Raw genomic sequence first — 22,143 nt, 5'->3', positions numbered from 1 at the left:
AATGTGCTGCTTCAGAAGAGTTCTGTGGATGCTGTGGACTAATAAAAAGATAGTAGCAATAGGTTCCTGAATCTAATCAATCCTAAACTATGGAATTCAAGATTAACTAAATGTGCTTTGGACACTTCATGAGAAGGCATGACTCATTGAAAAAGCAGTACAGGCAGTCCCCAAGTTATAAGCATCCAACTTACAAATGACTCAAAGTTAAGAATGGGGCTGAGACAACAGGAAATGAGAGAAATCTACCCCAAGAAGAGAAAATTACTCATGAAAGAGTTATGGGGAAAAGGTGTCATCACTGAAGTTTTATTTCCCATCCTTGTTTCCATGAAAAGCCATTTTTTTCAAAATCTAATTATTATTGGGAAAGTAAGTGAAGTGAAATCTCCTGAAGAGGGGCACAGTCAGCAAAACAAATGCCACAAGGGTGTTAAGTCTTCTCTATGCTATCCAAAGCTTATATGGATAGATAGACAAACAAACAGATAGATAGGTTGTTCTACTTAAAAGTATACCTCCAACGTACAAAGAAATTCAACTTAAGAACAAACCTACAGAACCTATCTTGTTTATAAGTTGGGGACTGCCTGTAATGCTAGATAATATGGAAGGAAGAAGGAAAAGAGGGAGACTATGTACCTCACCGCATGGATGAAGTTCTATGGGGCAATTTGGCACCACCCATGTTGAATCGGCGGGGCAGTCTGACTTCCCACACATCACCTTGATCATAGCTAATGGTTCCCCATTCTACGTTGGAAAGCATCACTGCTGCAGCTTGTGCTCGTAGTTTTCTATGGAACATGGAGGCCTCCTGTGTTCCGAGGGGAGTCCCCTGCACCGGAGTCAGGACGCAGTCAAGAAGTTGCATCCAGTAGGCGATGAAGAGGAAGTGTCCCAAAAGTGTCCTAGGACATTTAATTTGCCTTATGTGATGAGGCCCTTAAATACAGAGCTATAGAGTCAATCAAGGAAGCAACAGCCCTGAATCTGCAAGACCTGAGCAGGACTGTTGATAGGGTGACTTGGAGAACTTCTAGGGTTGCCATAGGTCAAAGTCAATTTCTGTTTTTGTAAGGGCAATGTGAATTAGTTAAAGAGTAAAGGAAGATAGGTTTGGTGCTCAAGTAGTGTTAGGGAGTAATAAAGCAAGCTTTATGATGCTTTTGCTAGAAATGGGAGGGAGGGGGGAAGAGATTCTGAACTGCATTTGCCCCAACCCCAGGCTATGTTTACAGTCATTGGCTCCTCTCTAGCTTCTCTAAATTGCGCTATTTTAAGCTCTCAGTAAGGCTAGAAGTGTTCAGTAATAACTGTTTACTAAAAGAGCCATTTACTTCTTAATCTCATTTTCTCCCTCCCACTCCTCAGTTTATCATAAAGTAAGTCTGGTTTTAATTAAAAACCAAATGTGGGATTCTGGCCACATTTTTTGTTTTTGTTTCTTGACCTTTTTTTGGCAGTCTGCCTTTTCCTTAGTGACACTCTGGGGCAGAATATTGACTTCCAGACCCACAGCGACTGTTTTGTTGACCTGGTGATTTATGCCATTATTTATGCTACTAATGCTTTATGCCATTATCACCCTAAGAAGCCAGAAAGGGGCAGAGGGCATCACAGCAAGACTAATAGCTGTAAAGACAGAAAATTTGTTTTATGAAATGCAAAGTCAAGCGCTGTTTGAGGTTTTCTCACTAGGAAGTGTCTGGGAGGAGAGCTTTGCCCATCAAGCTGTTGTTGGACTAACACTTTCACTGACCAATGGGACTATAAGAATTACAGCCCAGCCACATGTGGATAGCTACCCTGGTTGCTGTCATTGTTATTGTTGTTTTTCATGTATATAGCACAAAAAAGAATGTGTCGCACCAAAGGTGAACAATCTAAAATGTGTGTGTGTGTGCACATACGCACACAGAGGGGAAGGCAGAATCCGAAAATGATACAATACAATTCCAAAACAAATCATCCAGATAAAATGGAAATTAAAAAAACACAATGTAATACAAAGAAAACCGACGACAAATATAATTGAAATATTCAGCTCATCAATGACAACATGGTAACACGTGATCTCATAATCCAATAATTTTGAATAGCTCTTTAAGGATTCTGTTAGGAAATAAATAACATGAAGCAGATTATTATATCAGAATAGAAGGGCTTTAGCTAGTGAGTGAAACCCTAGTGTTCCTGTGTTATTAGGAGCCCGAATCTGGATTTTAATTTCTGGCATTTGCACAAACATAATTGGGCATGGGGTTCAAATTGGACATGTCTAAAGTTCACAAAATTGCTGTCAGCGAACCTGGTTGGCTATTGATCTTCCCGAAGTATTAGTAAAATTAGGTGCTCCCTGTCAGATGTAAGGTTGGGCAGAAGGAAGTGTTAGCATTATAATTGTCATAGTTTATTTATTTTATTTATTTATTTACAGCTTTTATATTCCACCCTTCTCACCCCACAGGGGCCTCAGGGTGGATCACAGTGTACACATATATGGCAAACGTTCAATGCCAATTTTGACATACAACATATACAGACATAGACAGAGGCTATTTAACTTTTTCTGGCCACCAGGGGAGCTGTCGCTTTCATCGTCCATCTGCGACACTGATGAAGTACTTCCGCATTCCCCACATGTTTTTTGCTGGAGTGCTTGCTAGAGTCTTTTTTTATGGCCTCATAAATTAGTTAATTTACCCCCCCCCCCCTTAAGGTGGTACCTAATTTTCCTACTTGACAGATACAACTGTCTTTCGGGTTGCAAAGGTCAACAACAGACTACACAATTGGTTGGAAACCCACTCCAACCCGGGCTGGCTTTGAACTCATGACCTTTTGGTCAGAGTGATCTTAATGCAATTGACACTCAGCCAGCTGTGCCACAATCCCAGTAGTTGTTTGAATCTGTGAGATGATTTGTATGATATTCTACTAAATACAGCCTGTTTAACTTATCCTCTACCTTTTTATGAAAAAAAAACCTCAATATAATAGAATTTATGCTTGCTACAGCAATCATTTTCTGTGATTGTTTGTATACTGGAGATCCAATTGTTGTATATATTACTTGCCATTTTATTGTTTCAAACTGCCTTTAATTCTGTTTTATCTTTACGTTGGTGGGATTTCTTAAATGTAAATCCAATAGAGAAATAATTGAAATAACTAAATGCGTAAAACCGAATAGGTTATTTTAGTGCCATTTGCATTTGTATCAGGTTTTTTCTAGACTGCATTTATAGTCTAGTTTTCTAGACTGCATTTATAGTCCTCATAGTATTATATTGTTAATTTCAGTGAAGCAGTCATTTGGGCTAACTGAGATTGTTTTGGCTTTATAATTACTGATTTGGAAAAAGGCACATCCAGAAGAAATCCATTAATTCTTATAAATATCTGAATATAAGTCAGTGTTCTAAAAAGTAGTATTCCTGAAATGCTCAACAGACCAGTTAAACGAAACAGCTTTCAATTGTGTTTTTATGTTGTTGTGCAGTAAATACTTTACACCATGTCTTTTGTCCTCTTCCTTTTTCTTCCACCAGCTTGCTGATGCTGTGGTTGAAATTGTGAGCAATATAATGCTGGTAAATGACCATGTATTGTGGATGGCACAAAAGGAAGATAAAGCTTGCACTAAGATTGTGCAGTGTGTGGAGAGCATTGCAAATCTAACTCTGACCAGCAATACACAGGTCTTATCAAAGGTACGTACATTCTTGAGATTTATTTGTGGCTTTATGACTTGGGAATCTTGAGCTGGGAGGAGGAAGTACAGAACACTTGAGAAATGTAGCTTTTTAATGTTGATGTACACAGATTATTGTGGCATATGACATCGGATTTTGTAACAGTCACTGCATGGAGCATGAAGAGCTGGAGTTTCTTGTCAGAGCCTAGACGTGACTCAGTAATGTTTAAAGTATTCCCCATCCATCCATACCTTTTTATTATTATGCAGTGAGATTTTATAGCACTTTTGAGACTAACTCAAGAGAAAAAAAGTTGGTAACATAAGATACTGTAGCTTTATGTGTACTTCATCAGATGCATGAAATGAAGTGACAAATAACAGACTGTTTCAGGGGGTTTGAAGGTTGGTAGGAGGCTGAGGATGCAGTGTACATGCTAATGTACAAGGTCCACAATCCTAGTAAAATGCATTTCATGGGTCACATGCAGCCTTCAAGACAGGTGGGGGCATTTTTGACTTTGCTTCTTTCCCAGGCCATTTAAACATCAAGAGAGGGTTTTTCCCCCTCCTAAAACAGGATATGAGAAGGAAGAAATTTCTGCTCCCTTCCAATTGCTAATCGATTTCTGATTGCCTCTCCTGGCACTGAAGTAGTACGAAGCACCCAAAATATGGTGAAATTTACCTCTATATGTCCATAGTTTTGTACAGAAATGCAGCAAGGAAGTGCAGCCTGCCATGGTCTCCCAGATGGCTATTTATCGTGTCAGGAGCAAGCCAAACAGTTGTATTGCATTTTTAAACAAACAAACAAACAAAACACAAAGTTTGCAAGCTTGGTAGTTGATTAAATGTCCTTTGAACAGTAGCTGGACACTTGGTGCTTCTAGTGTTACTATAAGAAGGTCCTCCATTGTGCATGTGGCAGGGCTCAGGTTGCATTGCAGCAAATGGTCTTTAGTTTGCTCTTCTCCACACTCACATATCTTGGATTCCAGCCCCATTTCTTAAGGTTGGCTCTGCATCTCATGATAACAGAACGCAGTATGTTCAGTGCCTTCCAAGTCGCCCAGTCTTCTCTGTGCCCAGGAGGAAGTCTCTCATTTGGTAGCCATTGATTGAGGTTCTTGGTTTGAGCCTGCCATTTTTGGACTCTTGCTTGCTGAGGTGTTCCAGCGAGTATCTCTGTAGATCTTAGAAAACTGTTTCTTGATTTAAGTCGTTGATGTACTGGCTGATACTCAAACTGAGGGTGAGCTGGAGATGTCACTGCCTTGGTCCTTTCACTATTGGCTGCTACTTCCCAGCAAATGTCAGGTGGTGCAATACCAGCTAAACAGTGTAATTTCTCCAGTGGTGTAGGGCGCAGACACCCCGTGATAATGTGCCATGTCTCATTAAGAGCCACATCTACTGTTTTAGTATGGTGAGATGTGTTCCACACTGGGCATGCGTACTCAGCAGCAAAGTAGGAAAGCGCAAGGGCAGATGGCTAATATAGACTCATAGAACCGGACAGTTGCATAACTCTTCTATACATGTTATAATCTGTGTTAGAGAACTGATTGTACCAGATTTTATACTGGCACTAAGCAGTGTGCCAACAGATGATGGCAGTTGTAGTCCAGCAAATTCTGGTGTGGCATAGGATCTCACTCATGTGCTAACCTAAATTCCTGGAGCAGTTCACAATTAAGAATGCCTTAAACCCCCACAATAGCCTGCCAATGCTAGCACCTCTAATCCTTAGTATTTTGACTTGCATAAAGATCATTAGTGTCACAATAGGATTCTGGCACTAATAAAACAACTTCCTCTGGGAACAATTATTTCTGTTGAAATATGTTGTAAGCACTTAGCTTTTAAGCATGGATTCCCCTTGCTATTCCTAAATTACTGTAACATGCTTTTTTCTTGTTATCTTAATCAATGATTAAGTCATAACTGTGGAATAATTCAGTTTTCTGAAAGTTCTTTTTATGTAGGAAACATTTCTTGGTGTACTAAATAGGATCGTTTGATAGGTGCTTCCTATACACCAAATTATGAAGATAGGAGGAACTCTATGTCTGTAGCAAAGAAGCTATCGTCCATAATCTGATTAGTTCTACATGTGCAGGTACCTGATCATGAGAGAGAATAAATCCTCTAGGCTTCTGCATCTTTTTTAAAATCTATGGTTTCCTTTCTGCTGTACAATTATGGCACTGTGGTATCACTTTAGCAGACCTTTTTAACGGGTTTTCTGGATCTTTCAAGACACCCATTCTTGTGAATGACCTTTTAAAAAATATTCTTCCCACCTGTATCACCTTTGAATACCAAAGGTGATACACAATTGAATTTTGACAAGATGATTTCAGCAAGCCACAGTTGATTTCAGTAAACAACTGCTGTGTTTGATAACACATTGCATATATGCACAATGTTTCCATCACAGTAAGAGCATGCACACTCATTTTGCATAACATAGTGGTTTGTATTTTTTTTAATGAGTATTGATTTTTTTCCATTCTCATTTGTGGGTGGATGCACCCATTTTTCTTCAGGTATGAGTATTTTGTCTATGCAAAGAGCAGATTTCTTTCTTACTCTTCACGGGACTTCTTTATATCCACCATTCACAACCAATTCCCATTTTACTTTTCTATGGAATTAGTGTAAATTCACCTGCTGCTTGTCACTACACTCATAACTTTCCATTGTAGCCTCACACAATACTAAATAATTGCCATTCATTTTGGAGTTTAGCCAGTAAGCAATTAGACAAACTGAAGCACTCTGACTGGACTAGTTTCTGTCTCAGTGTGAAAATGCCATGTATAAATGATTCCAACTAAGAATCTGAGAATGTTTTTGGCCAAAGTTCTCACTGCAACTCCTTTATCCCTGCTAATCACCACTTTACATAATTAGACAAGATGTTCTGACTTAGGGACCATCCCTTCTACTTCACATATCCTCAAGAAAATTGACTTCCCTAAACCCATATTGGTTTCCATGGTAAAATGGAACAAATTATTGTGGCTAGTGCACTGTAAGATGAATTCCTGCATAATTTCCATTCATTCCAAAAGCAATTAATTGTAATCGTAGTTAAGTGCAGGTGGCTTGTTGAAAAAAAATATGTTTGCATTAGAACAGCAAATGTCTTATTTATCCTCAGTGAAGGTGTTATGTACCATCAGTGAGGAACAGGTGGAGATTCACTACTTCATCACACTACCCCCGGTGGCGCAGTGGGTTAAATCCGTGGGCTGGCAGGACTGAAGACCGACAGGTTGCTGGTTCGAATCCGGGGAGAGGCGGATGAGCTCCCTCTATCAGCTCCAGCTCTTCATGCGGGGACATGAGAGAAGCCTCCCACAAGGATGATAAAAACATCAAATCATCCAGGCGTCCCCTGGGCAACGTCCTTGCAGACGGCCAATTCTCTCACACCAGAAGCGACTTGCTCCTGACACAACAAAAAAAAAACACTAGAGAACGAACCCACTTTAAATCTGGTTTCTGCCTCCTGCAGAATTCTGGGATTTATAGTTTAGTGAGGCTGTTAAAGGCTCTTCCCGAAACTACAAACCCCAGAATTCTGCAGAAGGTAGAAACCAGCTTTACAGTAGATTCAGTGTGATGAGGTCCTCAGTTATTGGAAGTGTGGAGAATTCCATTTGGTGATTTGGGATTTGGGAAAATTCAGTAATCCGGCAGTGGGATTGCCAAAAATGAACTGAGCAGGACTCAGCCAACCCTTAACCAGAACGGATCATGACTAATTGGGGCAAATGGGGCTGGACAGCAGTCTAACTGAGGCGGCGGCTGCAGCATGTGGGTGGCCTTTCAAATCAGGCAATAATGGGTAGCTGGCAGTGGCAACTTGGCCTTTTTCTTCCTTGGAACATGCATGTGAGACAAATAAGTCTGGAAATACAGAGATAGAAAGAGAGAAAATATAGGAAAGGCTTCCCTAGGCATCTCCTCTAGAGAGGTCCTGCTCGGAAACCACTTTCCCTGTCGCACTTTGTGCAGTGTGAGCATTGAAGGAGCCTCTCTGCTTCCTCCTGAGCATGATAGGGGCTGAGGTTTTTCTTTCTCTCCATTTCTCATGTTTCTTTATTAATCAATCAGAGGCCTAGTTGACTTGTGTCCATTCTCTTCCTCTCTTCTGGAGCATGCTGGTTGGGACTTCAATTCCCCAAACCCTCTCTTGTGGGGTTTTTTTTTTTTTAAAAAAAAGTTATAATAAATTTTTTTTAAAATTCCTAAAAATCAGTGGATTAGTGATACATTCCGAAACTTGCTGGGCTTGCAGTCGTAAATATGGCCTACAAGTGAGGCAAGTTTCATCCTGATAGGCCTGAAAATGACAGAGTATCGAGCCTCTAAGTTTCCCCAGTGCACCAATGGACCAGATCTTACCAGAATAAAAACAATTTCAGGAATATCCCAGAAAATGGAACCAGGGAGGCAGCCGAAAACAGAACTGAAATCAGCACGGTTTTGGGGCATTGCACATTGCACATCAGTTACATATGTCCTGGGAATTCCACCTCCTGGAATGATAAAGTAAGACAGACAGCAAATCTCAAGAGCAAGGAAGCTTTTTTTCAAACAGCACCAAAAACAAAAAGATGGCAAATCCTGAGTGATAAATGAAGTTTTTATACTTTGTAAGGGACCTTATATTATCAGCAATTGATTGGCTTCAAAATGCTGTATAGGCAAGATGAAAAAATGGTGAAATGCCTGCCTCATTTTCACACTCCTTCTTGTTGGTTTTTTGCTGAATAAGCTCCTACAAGGCAATTGTTTTTCAGCGAGGTTCAGAATGCAACTTCTTATCTCTGTGCTGCATTCCAAAGAAGTTCCATGGCAGAGTTCCTAGAAATAGACAATGAAGGATCTACTGTATCTTGACAAAAGAACTAAAATAATGGTTTTAAAGATTGCAATTTCCATCAGGCTGAAACTAAAACATAACTTCTAGGATCTCCAAAACCCAGCAGACTTAGCAGGCTTAGATTTTTTATTTTATTCCCTTCATTTGGTCATGACTAAGTGGTTAGTTTGTGGCTTCAAATATTTCTAGGGTGGTGAGCATATTAATATTACTACATTTAAAACAGGTAAAGAAGATACTGCTCTATGTAAGTCTCCAAGGTAGAAAAAATAGAAAAGTAACAAAATCAGAATAACTAGTATTAAAATGATTGACTTCAACAATGTGGAAGTCCACCCCATCTTAGGCAATCAGACTCTAATACCCCACATATTGTTCCCATGCTACTCTACCTTGTGTATTGCTCTATTGGCATTTTTAAAAGTTTTACATCATTCACCACAGCTCCTGATATGTTAACATAAAAACGCTTTTTCAACCAGCAATGTGAGTGTGTACACACACACTTCTTTTGTTGATTTTAATGCTTTCTTGTTTGGGAGGGTGACTTCACTGGGGGGTTGTTTAATGCTACAGTGAAGACAATGCTTCTTGAGTGCAATTAAAGGCTTTTACTGTTTCATTGTTATTCTCCCCTTTCCAACCTGTGATGCTGAGATAATGCGACTCACCTAACATTACCCAGTAGCTTTCCATAGCTGAACAGGATCAATTGAACCATTTCACCATGTTGGATCTTTTTGTTCCCTACTGGCAGTGAAGGGAAACATTAATTTCATAGTGGAGTAGAATTCCATGTTCCTTTTTATCAAGTAATTAGCAATGTTAAAGTTGCTGGCCCAATAGTGGGCAAAATTCCTTTGGCCAGTGTCTTGGAGCTGCTGATATTTTCCGTATTTGCACGTGTGGTCTAGATATGCAAATGTGCAGGTACCTCTGCATTCACTGGGCAGGGCTTTATAAGCTGCCTTCCTACACGAGAACCAGATTCTGTGATAATCTAAGAAGAATGTTGAGATACTGTTTGCTCTGATATGGTCTTGCTACCTCATCAGATGGACTAAATTTGGTGACATATGCTAGTCCCTCGCCATTTGCACCATGGAGTCTACCAGCTCACATCCTATGACCTACATCTACTTCTGGTGGGGCTCCATGACTCAAATGGAGAGGAGCAGGCATATACCACTGCTGTGGCAACATGGTAGGCTTCCCATTATGCATAGACATCAACAGAGGAAGCTGAGCAGCAGACACTTTTCCCTGTGAGATGATTTAAGGTTGAAGCTGGGCTATGTATGACATGGGGCAACAAGTTCCTCCAGCCCCCTGCTGGACACTGCTATATTTGCCACGATATAGGCAATTCCAGTGGCTAACATGATAAGGTCCAACTACTTAGTAATTTTCTGACCCCTTGCCACTAAAACCACAGGGACACTTTTGCTGGCATCCCATTTGATTCAAACCCCAAGTATCATGTGTAGTATTGTGTTACAGCTACACATAAGCTGGGAGTGTGAGGCATGTAATGTGATCAGGGAAAAAGTATTGGTTCTTTTTTAAAAGCATGCCACTTGTATTATTCTACACTTGCCACCCCCAACATCAGGTTTAGATACGCTTGGGCCTTTTCATGTGATTTATCTCCACAATCGAGGGTTTGCTAAGATTGTATTAGTACTGGAAAGATGATTGGTATGCATCAAAGTGGGAAGATGTATATAGTGAATAAAAAACCATCTGAATCTTCCCTTATCCATTTGCCATCTTTAATATCAAACCATACCGTGTGAGCATGTTCTGAGGGTGACAAGTCATCCAATCATTATCATTTGTATAATGCAAAATATAAAGGGTGTGCAACATGTATTGGTGTCTCTGTATCCTATAAAGGAAGTCCCAAGCTATTCCATCCAATTTTCCAATTACTGTTATCAGCTAGAGACAGGTCTGACCACTCAGTACCCTTGACCAGTATCATTCCCATGCTTTTGATCTCATTTTTCCACTATCATTGTATGGAAATCCATAGAGCCTCCCAGGTATAAGGCAAATTTCTCACCCGCTAGGACAATGGGACTTGAACTGAAGTCACAGGAATATCTGTTCTCAAATCCCAATGTTGCTTACATAAAGATTAGGTTTTTTACATTTTAAAATGTTGTTTAAAGCAATCTCAATGTCCTACAAGTTGTATACTTGGATACGATGACTCCTATACCCATCATATCCATGGTTTTGTTTATTCATGTTGGGGGGAAAAGAGTCTTCACTAGGTATGTGACTTTGATATGGGTATTCTTGGCCAAGAAGTCCTTCATTGCAAAAGGGTTTGCTCTATTATTTTCAGCTTCATATATTTACACACAGTCTGTGAATGCGTTCCCTATGGATATGTGGGTCGTACTGTTTATGTAGGGGTGTACATAAACATGGGTGCATTTTTAAAAGCATACATGCTAATGTACAATGTGGATTTTATACAACCGATTGCCTTTTAAAATATGTAAACAGTGTACCACTTCTTCCAATTTGTTTTGACAGGTTTCTCTTAATATTGCTCTGGAGGCCTTTATGATCAAGCCGTCTAACTTCATGGGGATGACTTGCACTGCCCTCCAGAAAATATCTGCAAATTCCGACAGGTCACTGAGCCGTGACACAGAGAGCAGGGAAACAGACCAACATTTGAATTTTAAGTGTAATGCTGGCAGTCACAGTGCCTCTTTGAAGAATTTCTCTTCAATGGTAAGTAGTGCAAGCAATGAATATACTTAAAATGTGTGTGCGTATGTTTACTTTGAGAGCAGTATTTGCAGCAGTCATTACAAAGTTTAGAGATGTTATATAAAATAGTGTTGTGAACTTCCTCTTGGTTGTGCATATTGATAAGCAATACACACACACACACACTTCCTTGCAGGCCATGTGTGAGAATTTAAGGGCAATAGATTAATACTCCAAAATATACTTAAATCCTAAAATATGGCACTGTCTCCCCCTGCCACAGTCCAGTATGCAAGTATATTAATGCAGATCGCTTGGATGTATGTAATGTTTGTTACACTGAAGTTAATTTACCCTACATCCTCGTGTATAACTCTAGAAATTTTAGTGAAAACCCCAAAACTTATTTCAACTTATTCACAGGTCAGTGTGAGTACTTTATCCTAACTATTTTTTTTTTTAAAAAGAATCCATCCCCTTTTCTAAGTAGAATGGCAAAAGATAACTTAAAAGAAGCATTGATCCCCTCTGTTCTCTCTGCCATGGTGGCCATTTCTGGCCTTTAGAATGCCTTGGTATGGAAATGGCAGTGGCAACAAGGAGCAACTGGACACCTCAAATTGTAGTAGTACTTTCAATTATCTGCAATATATCTTAAACTTATTCATAAGTCATATCAACACGCATTATTTTGGCTCCAAAATCTGCCCTCAACTTATACACTTAGACACTTGTGCATGAGTGTATTTGGTATTTGAAATAGTATACAGTGAATACCACAAGAAGAAATCAAATCAGCTCTTTTTATCTTGGCAGTTGACAAACCAACCTGAAGACTGTCTACATAAATGTGGTCAAATCCCTTTAATTTGTTCAAGATTCATTTATGTTTATGAGGAAATAGGTTAAGAAAACATACTCTTCTGTCGTTGTTGCTCGTGGCTGGGGCAGGAGATAACTTCTTAGAAGGAGTAAAAGTATATAAGAGCAATCAAAGCTTCATAATGATGGAAAAACTGGCTTGTAGAAGATTTGTTGTTGTTCTTGTTTTTGGCTCAATTCTAATGAAGTATGTTTCTATACCATTTTTGGTTCCTTGTTTTATTAAAATCTGACTTGCGTTTATATGGGACACTCTAAAAATGTTGGAAAGGGAAGCTAATTAAGTAAAGCTTCCCAGGGCTGTCACCATATGTTTGGTCAGGATGATTAAACTCAGTTACAAAATTATATATTTATTGGATTTATTGGATTTTAATACAGTAAGGACTTAATAAAAATGTGTCCAGAAAAACAGATAATTTTGTTTCTGATGATATGCCTGTTAACAGTCTTCACAATTTTAATGCACAGTATTTTCTATTTTATGAGGTCTGAAATAACCTAAGAAAATACATAAAAGTGTGATTCTTGATTGAATGTATTATTTATATCACATAATGAAGCAGATGAAATAAATAGTATAGTTTGAAAGTTTTCCAAGTTAAACTTCTTTTTTTAATGATTTTTATTAAGTAAAATTACTTATTTACCATATCTTAAAATAGGAAAGGGGGGATAAGAGTAAAGGGGAAAAGACAGGGAGTAATAGAATGGCGAGAGGAAAATAAAAAGAGGAAGAAAAAAAGAAGATTTATAGTTGTGGGAAAATGGGAGGAGGGAAGAAGAAAAAAGATTTTCGGCTTTCAATCTTCTTTGTTGTGGTTTGTATTGCCCTTGTTAGATTTTTTAAATTTCTGCTTCCCCTCTTCTTCCTCTTCAATGTGTGACAGTTTTTTCTTTCTATTACATTTTACTATATTATCATTTTTATTTTTTTCTCGGATCATCACAAGTTGAATTTCTTACCCTTGAACAGAATCTTAAACAGAATCTTATAATCCTGTACATAGTGATCTCACCATTTTATACGGTTAAGACCCAATATGCATAGGGGAGAGGTTTCCAGCTGAACTGTGGTTATCTGAAACCATGGAAATGGCCAAGTACCGTTACATAACTGGATTTCTGGTCCCATCATAGGATAGAGTTTTGCTGGAGGCCCTAAAGATTCCTCGGTATCATTTCTAGGAATTGGATGAGTTCTCCAATGCAATACCCCATTTTGTCGTGGGTAGGTGAAAGCACAGATATGGGTTTCACAATTACAAGGGTCTTACAGTACTTCTGAATATATATGAATAGCATTGTAATATAAGCTTTGGAATTATTCTGTGTGTTACAGAATACTGCTTTCCAAGACAGTGATCCAAAGCTGCTTCAAGAATTCTTAGAAATGGTTAAATGTGGTCTTCCCTTCTTCCCTTCCTTTCTCCTTTCACACTTTTGAAACTGGAATATGTCATGGGATGTTGGAAGATACATTTTTAAAGTGACTTTGTAAAATGACGTCTTTTCCTGGGGGATATGTACCAGGATAGAACAGACATGCAAAATGTTTCCCTATAATTTTTTTTAGAAATTACTCAAAATGTTTTGTACATTTTAAGGAGAAGATAATGAGAGATCCTCCAGTTCAAGTGGATTAGAATATAGCTTTGAATTTTAAAAATGATTACCGTACTTTGTACAATTGGAAATGTTGATTTCTCAAGGTTATAATACTTTCTTGGGCATCCACATAAAGTTATTTCAATCAGTGTTTTGGGCAGAAGCTGTGGAACTGCAGTTTATCACAGGTTCTGTATTGTTAATATGGAATAATTATTATCCCATGGACAGCTTATTCACTACTTGCTCCTTTGTCTTCAAAATGTTCTCTTACTAGGACATGTCAGATATGCCCAAAGGCACATTGGACAAGTAAATACATCACATGAATTGAAAAGGGCTTATCTACTTTTGAGGGAGTCTTGGAGGAAACTTTCATTAGTTCAGAAAGCTGTGGCAAGACTGTATAGCTAGACTGGAAGCATATATCTCTCGGTCATTTTCCAGACCCAATTCAAAGTTTTGTTAAGATGCCTGTATAACTTGGCTCTAGGTTGCCAGTAAGTTTGTGTTGCTTTGACCCATGGATAAATTGAGAGTCAGTCTGTAAAGAGGGAAGAAGTCAAAGCTGCTTCAGGGGGCCATCACCATTATTTCCCCAGATATTAAAAAAGGCCAGAAGCAGAGCTATGACAGAGAAAATAGAGGGGATTGGTGCTTTTTTGTTGTTGTTGTTGTTCTCCCAGTACAGACAAACCTCTTGACTTTACTCAGAAAAGAGGATGATCCCTTTTTATTATGAATTAAGGAACAATACCTACGATGGCCCGTGGATAAGTTGCCCCAGGTTTTTGGGGTTGATTTTTTGACCAAACTTTCTAGACTTACGCATGAATATATAGGGTACTAGCGGTCCCCTGCCACACGCTGCTGTGGCCCAGTCTGGTGATCTGGAAAATAAAATAATGAGAAATTTTGGTTTCTAATATATGTAATTTCTTTATGCTTGTGGGTAAACAGTATTTCTTGTTGTTTCTTTGTCAGTGTTGATATAGAGATTGTCTGGTTTGCCTACTCTGGAACACGGGACATATTACTGTCCTCCTTTAAGGGTCCCTTTCAAATCTATGATATTATGTCTGTCATATACATATATATGTGTGTTTTTCATATATATCTTTATCTATGGCTGGATGGCTCTTTGTCAGGAGTACTTTGATTACGTATTCTTGCCCTGATGAAGGGAGTTGGGTTGGATGGCCTTAAGCATTTTCTCTTGGTCATGGGGGTTCTGTATGGGAGATTTGCCCCGATTCTGTCATTCGTGGTGTTCAGAATGCTCTTTGATTGTAGGTGACCTGTAAATCCCAGTGACTACAACTCCCAAATGTCAAGGTCTATTTTCCCCAAACTCTATCTGTGTTCTTATTTGGGCGTATTGAGTGCATGTGTCAAATCCATCATTGTCTGAGTCCACAGTGCTCTCTGGATGTAGATGAACTACAACTCCCAAACTCAAGGTCAATGCCCACCAAATCCTTCCAATATTTTCTGTTGGTCATGGGAGTTCTCTGTGCCAAGTTTGGTTCAATTCCATCCTTGATGGAGTTCAGAATGCTCTTTGATTGTAAGTGAACTATAAATCCCAGCAACTACAACTCCCAAATGACAAAATCATAATTTTTGAGTGATGGTCACTCCTTGTGTTGTGAGACGTTTTGTTGCCAAATTTGGTGTGATTTCATTCATTGGATCTTTGGTTTTTAAGGTACCCCTTATGTACAGATTATTTATATATATATAGATATCACATGAAACATCTTTTACAGGAAAGATCAGACATCCTTTTCTGACATGGGCTTGCCACATACTTGTTTCATTTGAAAGAGTTGTCAAGGAGGCATCAAACAGATATCAGGATGGGCTCACTCCCACTACTCAAAAGCATTATATAAATCAATTAAAAGCCCATCACAATATATCCAAAGAGTATATAGCTGTTAAACTAGCAGGGCACCTTTAGCATTAACAACAGCCAACACTTATTTATTTATTAATTATTTATTAACTTTATTTATACCCCACAAAATCTCCCATAGGACCCAATGCGGCTTACAAAGGCCAAGGCCGTGAACAATCAACAACATACAATACACAATAAACTCAAAAGCAAATAATAAACATCAAGCAAAACAATAAAACAGTAAAACAATGACACTGTGACATAATTAAAACTTGATGCAGTTTTATGTATCTTCTGACCTTCTTCAGTTTTGTTTGCTGTTAAAGAAAATGGAAGGATTCTACTAATTTAATACTTTGGTAAAACTAATTTTTCACATATGGTGATTTTGAGACAATTAGATACAGAAAACTGCCTCATTTTCAAGTGGAAATGAGTTGAAATATCAATGAATTATGAAATTATGCAAACAAAAACATTGTACTTTAAAGCAATCTGCTGCAACAGACAGACATAACTTGAATTCCAAGGCAGGGACATACCTTGAATAAAACCTTACATGTGGTTATAATTATGAAATCAAGATTTTAAAGAGTTGTCTGGTAACCATACCTGTGTTTTAAAAATATTTCTTTCATGGAAAGGAGACATGACAATCCATGTTTGGCCATGAATTTGACTTGGACATTTCTAATAAACATGGCAGAAATATATAAGAAAAGATTAGGCTTTGCTAAAGCTCTTTATACAGTGATGTACTGCCAAGATTTTATACAAGGTTTCCAAACAAAATGTTCTGCCGTAGCTTGGGATAAATCCTAGATGCCTGGCATGTTCCCAGGGGGAAGGGAATCTAATCACATGTTTGTTTGTTTTTTCATTTTTTAAGCAAACTACGTTGTCATAACAAGGGAAAGAAACATCAGGAATTGGCAGACAACTAAATTGAGAGTAAATGTTAATTTTGTGTACCTGAAAAATATGAACAATGTCTTCTTTTAGTTATAACGCAGAACAGTGCTTAGGAATGGGAAAGCACAGTTCACTAACTGGCTAGCTGCCACTCATCTCTGTATCTTGCTTGAAGGATTAAACAGCAGAGGCAAATAAGTTTCAGGAGCCACCAATTTTGTGCTAAGTGGTTTCACCCTTACCCCTACCTTTTCTGCAGCTACTGATTCAAATATGAAGCTGGCACATCGAAATGTGCAAAAATATTGTGGAACATTAGGACAAGGACCAGTGGATGCCAACACAGTGGGTGCAGGATTAGAGTATAAATTTGTTGGGTTTACATTTTAATATGAAGTAAGATAATTATTGTGTTCCAAACAAACCATAGCATAATTATACTGCTGTTTTTGCATCTGTCTGAACTTTGTAACATGTTCTCTAAAAAAGATCATCCAATAAATAAATATGCACAGACATAGTAGTTACATCAGATGAACATTCTGAACACTGCAGAAGAATAGGTACAAAATGCATACACTAAGGACGTCATCACATTGAGGTCCCTAATGTGGGCAACAGTGAGGGAATTTGCTGGGCAGCATGGATTTCTTTGTCTATGGCAATGACAGCACAACACAGGTAAAGGTGGCTGTCCAGAGGACCTAAACTGGATTCAGTCTCACTAGGTGGTTTGGGCTCCATTCTACCACCACAGCAAGATAAAAGTGGGCAGTGTAGCTGCTTCTGAATGTGGGAAGGTTTATATGGGAGAAATATTTGCCCCCAACCCCCCCTTCGACATACACAAGATTTATTTATACATGAGTATAAAGATGTGTAATCCATTAAAAATCCATTAAAAATGGTTCAAAAGTGACAAAATTATCACAAAGATATATAACAAATTGCTTGACTGGTCCGCGGAAGGAGAAATAGTTAAAGGATGCATGACGAAGTGGGAAGATAATCTAAGAAGAACAATAACTTTTAAAGAATGGGAATCAATTTGGAACAAAAAAAAATACATATTCTATGGATCTAAAAAAAACTGGCTTAAAATGTTTCACCGCTGGTACATAACACCAAGGAAATTGAATGTAATGTACAAAAACACACAAAAATACTGCTGGAAATGTAAAGACCAAGAGGGCACCTTTTTCCACTTGTGGTGGACTTGTAAAGTAGCAAAAAGGTTTTGGGAAAAATACATACAGCCATCCAACAGATGCTTAAGGTTAAATACCCCATGAAGCCAGAATATTATTTATTTGGAATAACTGACGCGGATATAAGGCTAGATCCTAACGATGACATTTTATTTATTTACCTCATCACCGGGGCCAGAATGTGCTATGCGAAACATTGGAAACAAAAAGAAACACCGGACTTAGACGACTAAAGATAAAAGAGATTAAGGACATGGATAAGTTAACATTTTTGTTAAAAAAGAACTCGGGGAGCCCGATTAAATTTACAGACTGGTCAAAAATAGAGGAATATGAAAAAATATATTTTAAATAAACACTAAGATATCCAATATGAAGGGAAGTTACAGGAAGTTTTGATCCATAGCCTCGCTTTTTGTAGAAGCATGAACTGTCATCTTCAGTATAGCGTATATGTAAGTTACAAAAATAGAAGTCCCGCAGAAGGCTGGATGGAAGTCAAGAGACAATTTATTTATTTTTTATTTTTTCCTTTTTGTTTATTTTTATTTGTTTGTTTGTTGTTGTTGTTGTTGTTATTGTTATTATTATTATTATATATCTTATTTTTATTTCTTGACTTTTATATTTTTGCACTTTTGCATTTTTGATGCTCTTTTTTTTTCTTCCTCTCCCTCGGGTAGTGGTTCTTTCTGATTGCTTTTCCTATTGTTCTATCTTCTTTCTGAATATTCCCCCTCTTTACATGTATCTTCGTTCCCAAAATGTCCAATAAAAATGTATATATATAAAAAAATGGTTCAAAAGTCATTACAAAACTGAGGGGTGCTGGCATTTTGTTTCTAAAGTGCTTCTAAAGTATCACTAGTGAAAAATTAGTTACTATAATGAGAGGAACAAAATTTTGTTATTATTTCATTATAATAATTACACATAATTACTATAATTGGGGAAAATTCAGGGGCTCCTCCCTCCCTCATTTTTACAGCTATTAGGGTGAAACTCACTACAATAGCAGAACACATTTACCCCTCTTAGCCCGCCAAATTTCAGAGTGTTTCCCTTTCCCATGGATTTTGGGGGAAATTTCAAAATTTTAATGAACAACATTTTTAATAATAAAGAAAATATGTTCCTAGTTTGAAAGTATTATTTCCTGTTTAATTGTATAGTCCTTACTTTGAAAGTAGTAGTTCTCCACCAGGAACTTTGTTTTTGTGCCAAAAACTTTGTTAAATGGGTGGATGACAATTTTTACTCTGTGGACTGGATCGCAAAATGTGCTATAACATGATATCCCTCATACAAAGGCAAAGTTTTTATAGTTTAATAAATTTTGCCATGTTTTTATGATAGAACCAATTAGGAAATTTATAACCCAGGAACAAAAATCATAATTTATTGGAACTGTGGCTGGCTACAGAGGGGCAAATCTCTCTGATGCTGAGCAGTGCACTGCATTCTGGGAAATGTAGTTTACGGCAGGGCCTTTTGAATTCTCTGACATGGGCCTCCTCCCTTCCCAAACTATATTTCTCAGAGTTCTGTTCTGCTCCCAGAAAACACTGCTCTCTCTTTCTTCCGCTCCAAAAGCACTAAGGCAGCCTTTGAATTTGCTTTCAACTTGGTTTGCTTGCACTGAATATGAAACTGACTTTGGGAGCCTTCCAAGATTTAGAAAACTAAAACCAAAAAGTATGTGGTAAGTTTTGATTCTTACATTTTTGGCGTGGGCCATGCCTATGTGTCAGATATCTCCTTGCAAATATGAATTTAATGAATTTATTCTGAATTATGAAGAGTAACGAAAAATGCACACCTCTAGTATATATGGCAACTCCCTGTGATTTTTTTTACGTTTTTCTTGGGTGTTACGGGTTAGCTCTAGTCATTGATATGAGAGATGATAGGATTTCTTTCACCCTTACTTGTATTTCCCATGAGAAACTGAATAAGTTAAAAGGCCAGTTTCTTCTTGCCCTTCTTATCTGGTCCACTGGAAAGATGAAATATGCTGGAGAAATATGCTGAGCTAACTTACTTAGGACTCAGCCAGCACTTTCTGAGCTTTCCTGAGCATCTCTTGTCTCTTTCTTAGTCTTGCAACCTGGCAGAAAGTGATTTGTTCCCCCATACCTTTCCCACATCAAGAAGCAATTGAAAGAATGACGCTAGCTGCCTTTGAGTGACACTTCTCAGAAACAGAATTCTTCACTTCCTCTCTGTTATTGCACATGGTTTCCAGTGATTGCAGAGCAAAATCAGTTCTCTATCCAAAGTACTGTATGGAAAAGCGCCACCCAGCAGGGAAATGATTTAGTCAAGGTACAAGAAGTACAAAACTTTCCTACCAAACTAAAAGTTGAAAGGGCAATCAATCAAGAATGCCACAAATGGAAAGCTTAGAGATAATACAATATACTTCACATTCAGAAGGTTTTGCAGGGTGGGTGAATAGGGGTGTAGCTATGTGCGGGAGACAAAATAAGGCCATTGCCCCCACTAAAATTCGTGTCCCCTAATGCAATTTTCTTTAGTTTAATCATTAAAGTGAACATTTACAAATACAATTTATACATTTAAAGACAAAGTTATGAAAAAACGTAAACACAACGAAGCTGAGAGTCCTCTGTGTTGATTATTATAACTATCTCACCCTGCAATGTTCAAAAGTTGGGTACTGAAGGAACATTTCAATAGTGATATCCCTAGTGAGTCGGTTTTTGTGTGTGCGCTTCTTTTGTATTTTACTTCTATTCATATCTGTTTGGAATCAGGAGCTGTTAGGCTCAAAATAACCCTCTCTGGGGGTAATTCCACCAAAAATAAAGCAGTCTACTAGATGCACAGTTCATAAGCAGCAGAAACTTACATGTTGAGCAAGGATTGGCTTCTATTCAACACAATGGAACAGGATTGCAGATCCACAGCTTCATAAGATCAAAAATAATATGTTTATTAAAGACAAAAGAAATCCATTCTACATAGGAAAGGTTCTTGGAGCTAACTAGCTTCACTGAGCTATCGTCTAAGGAAAAGAAAAAGAAAAAATAATAAAAGTAACTGTATCTACTACATCTTGCCTGGACAATGGCAAGAGGCCTCCTCACTCTAGAGAAGACAAAAGGAGAAAAAACGGCAATATGGAGAACACTGACCACATGACTTTTGCCAGTCCAATAAAAATATCTTTAAAGAGGAAGTTACATGTTCCCCGATGAGGTCACATTGCTAAGTATTCAAAGGGGAGGAGATAGTGGCATGCAAAGATGAGTAAGGCAACCCCCATTTAAGCCCCTTCTTAAGATAAGCGTGCTTGAGAAAATTGGGGAAGGAATCCCTCACTCTAATCTATCTAGGCTAACTACTAACTGAGAGCTGGAGACTTGTGCAGTCAGGGATGAAACCCAGCAATAAAGAACAGGTCAGGCATAGACAGTATTTCCAGAACCATAACAGGGTAGGGCAAAAGAATGTGATATTATTTCCACAGAAAGCACATGCCCCCCTAAACACAGAAAGACCTGGGTTCCATAAGATGGCTGTCGGAGTTCTCCTGGAACATAGAAATGTTGCTCCAGGAGAAAGGGGGGCGGGCAGGAACAATTTTCTTCCTCCCCATCTTTCTCCTGGTGCATCATTTGTACGTGCCAGAAGAATTCTGGCAGCCATCTTATGGCGCCTGGGTGGGTTCTTTTCCCTTTTTTTTTACTGTGCTTAGGGGGGCTTCTAGGGAGGGGGCTGGTATTCCCACAGTCTGCAGTCCAGACACCGGAAGTAGTGGGTTTATCCCGCGCCTTCCAAGAAGATGTGGAATAAACCCACTATCAAATTAATTTGATAGTGGGTTTATTCCACATCTTAATTTGATAGTGGGTTTATTCCGTTTTCCTGGTTTGTAGCGGATTAATTCGAGTTTGCCCAGAATGTTGTCTGGGCATCCCCCTTTTTATTCTGCAATAAAGGGGCTGTATAGATCCATCAGGACTTACCAGTCCCCGCACAGTGGGGGCTGGAAAGGATATTTGCCTCCTCCCATGGAGAAGAGGCTGAGAAAATGGATCCAGCTGGATCTATTTTCCAGAGGGGGAGGAGCTACAATGCTACTTCTGCCCCCCCTAGCTTCATTCGAAAAAAGATTTTAACCCACCCTCCTGTCACTAACAGTATAACTTTAGGTCGCCGAGGGGGGGGCGGGTAGGAATCCCCCCTCTAAGTTATAGGGTTTTTTTTTGCCTACCCTAAACTGTTAAAAGGCATATTGGGAGTTTGGGCGATTAAATAGGCCAAGGCGGAATTA

The 22,143-nt window shown here is 38.5% G+C and overlaps 1 protein-coding gene across 2 annotated transcripts in view; it reads left to right on the top strand.

The window, feature by feature from the left end:
- Positions 1-22,143, top strand: part of ADGRA1 (adhesion G protein-coupled receptor A1) — a 517,955-nt gene that overhangs the window by 269,454 nt on the left and 226,358 nt on the right. For both annotated transcript variants that reach the window (XM_060768686.2, XM_060768685.2), the window contains exons 11-12: positions 3,555-3,716; positions 11,148-11,351. In XM_060768686.2, coding sequence (XP_060624669.2) covers positions 3,555-3,716; positions 11,148-11,351 — 366 coding nt within the window. The remainder of the gene's footprint in view (positions 1-3,554; positions 3,717-11,147; positions 11,352-22,143) is intronic.

This window comes from Anolis sagrei, chromosome 3, assembly GCF_037176765.1.
Source record: "Anolis sagrei isolate rAnoSag1 chromosome 3, rAnoSag1.mat, whole genome shotgun sequence".
NCBI classification, from domain to species: Eukaryota; Metazoa; Chordata; class Lepidosauria; order Squamata; family Dactyloidae; genus Anolis; species Anolis sagrei.
This window is presented reverse-complemented; position numbering and strand designations above follow the sequence as displayed.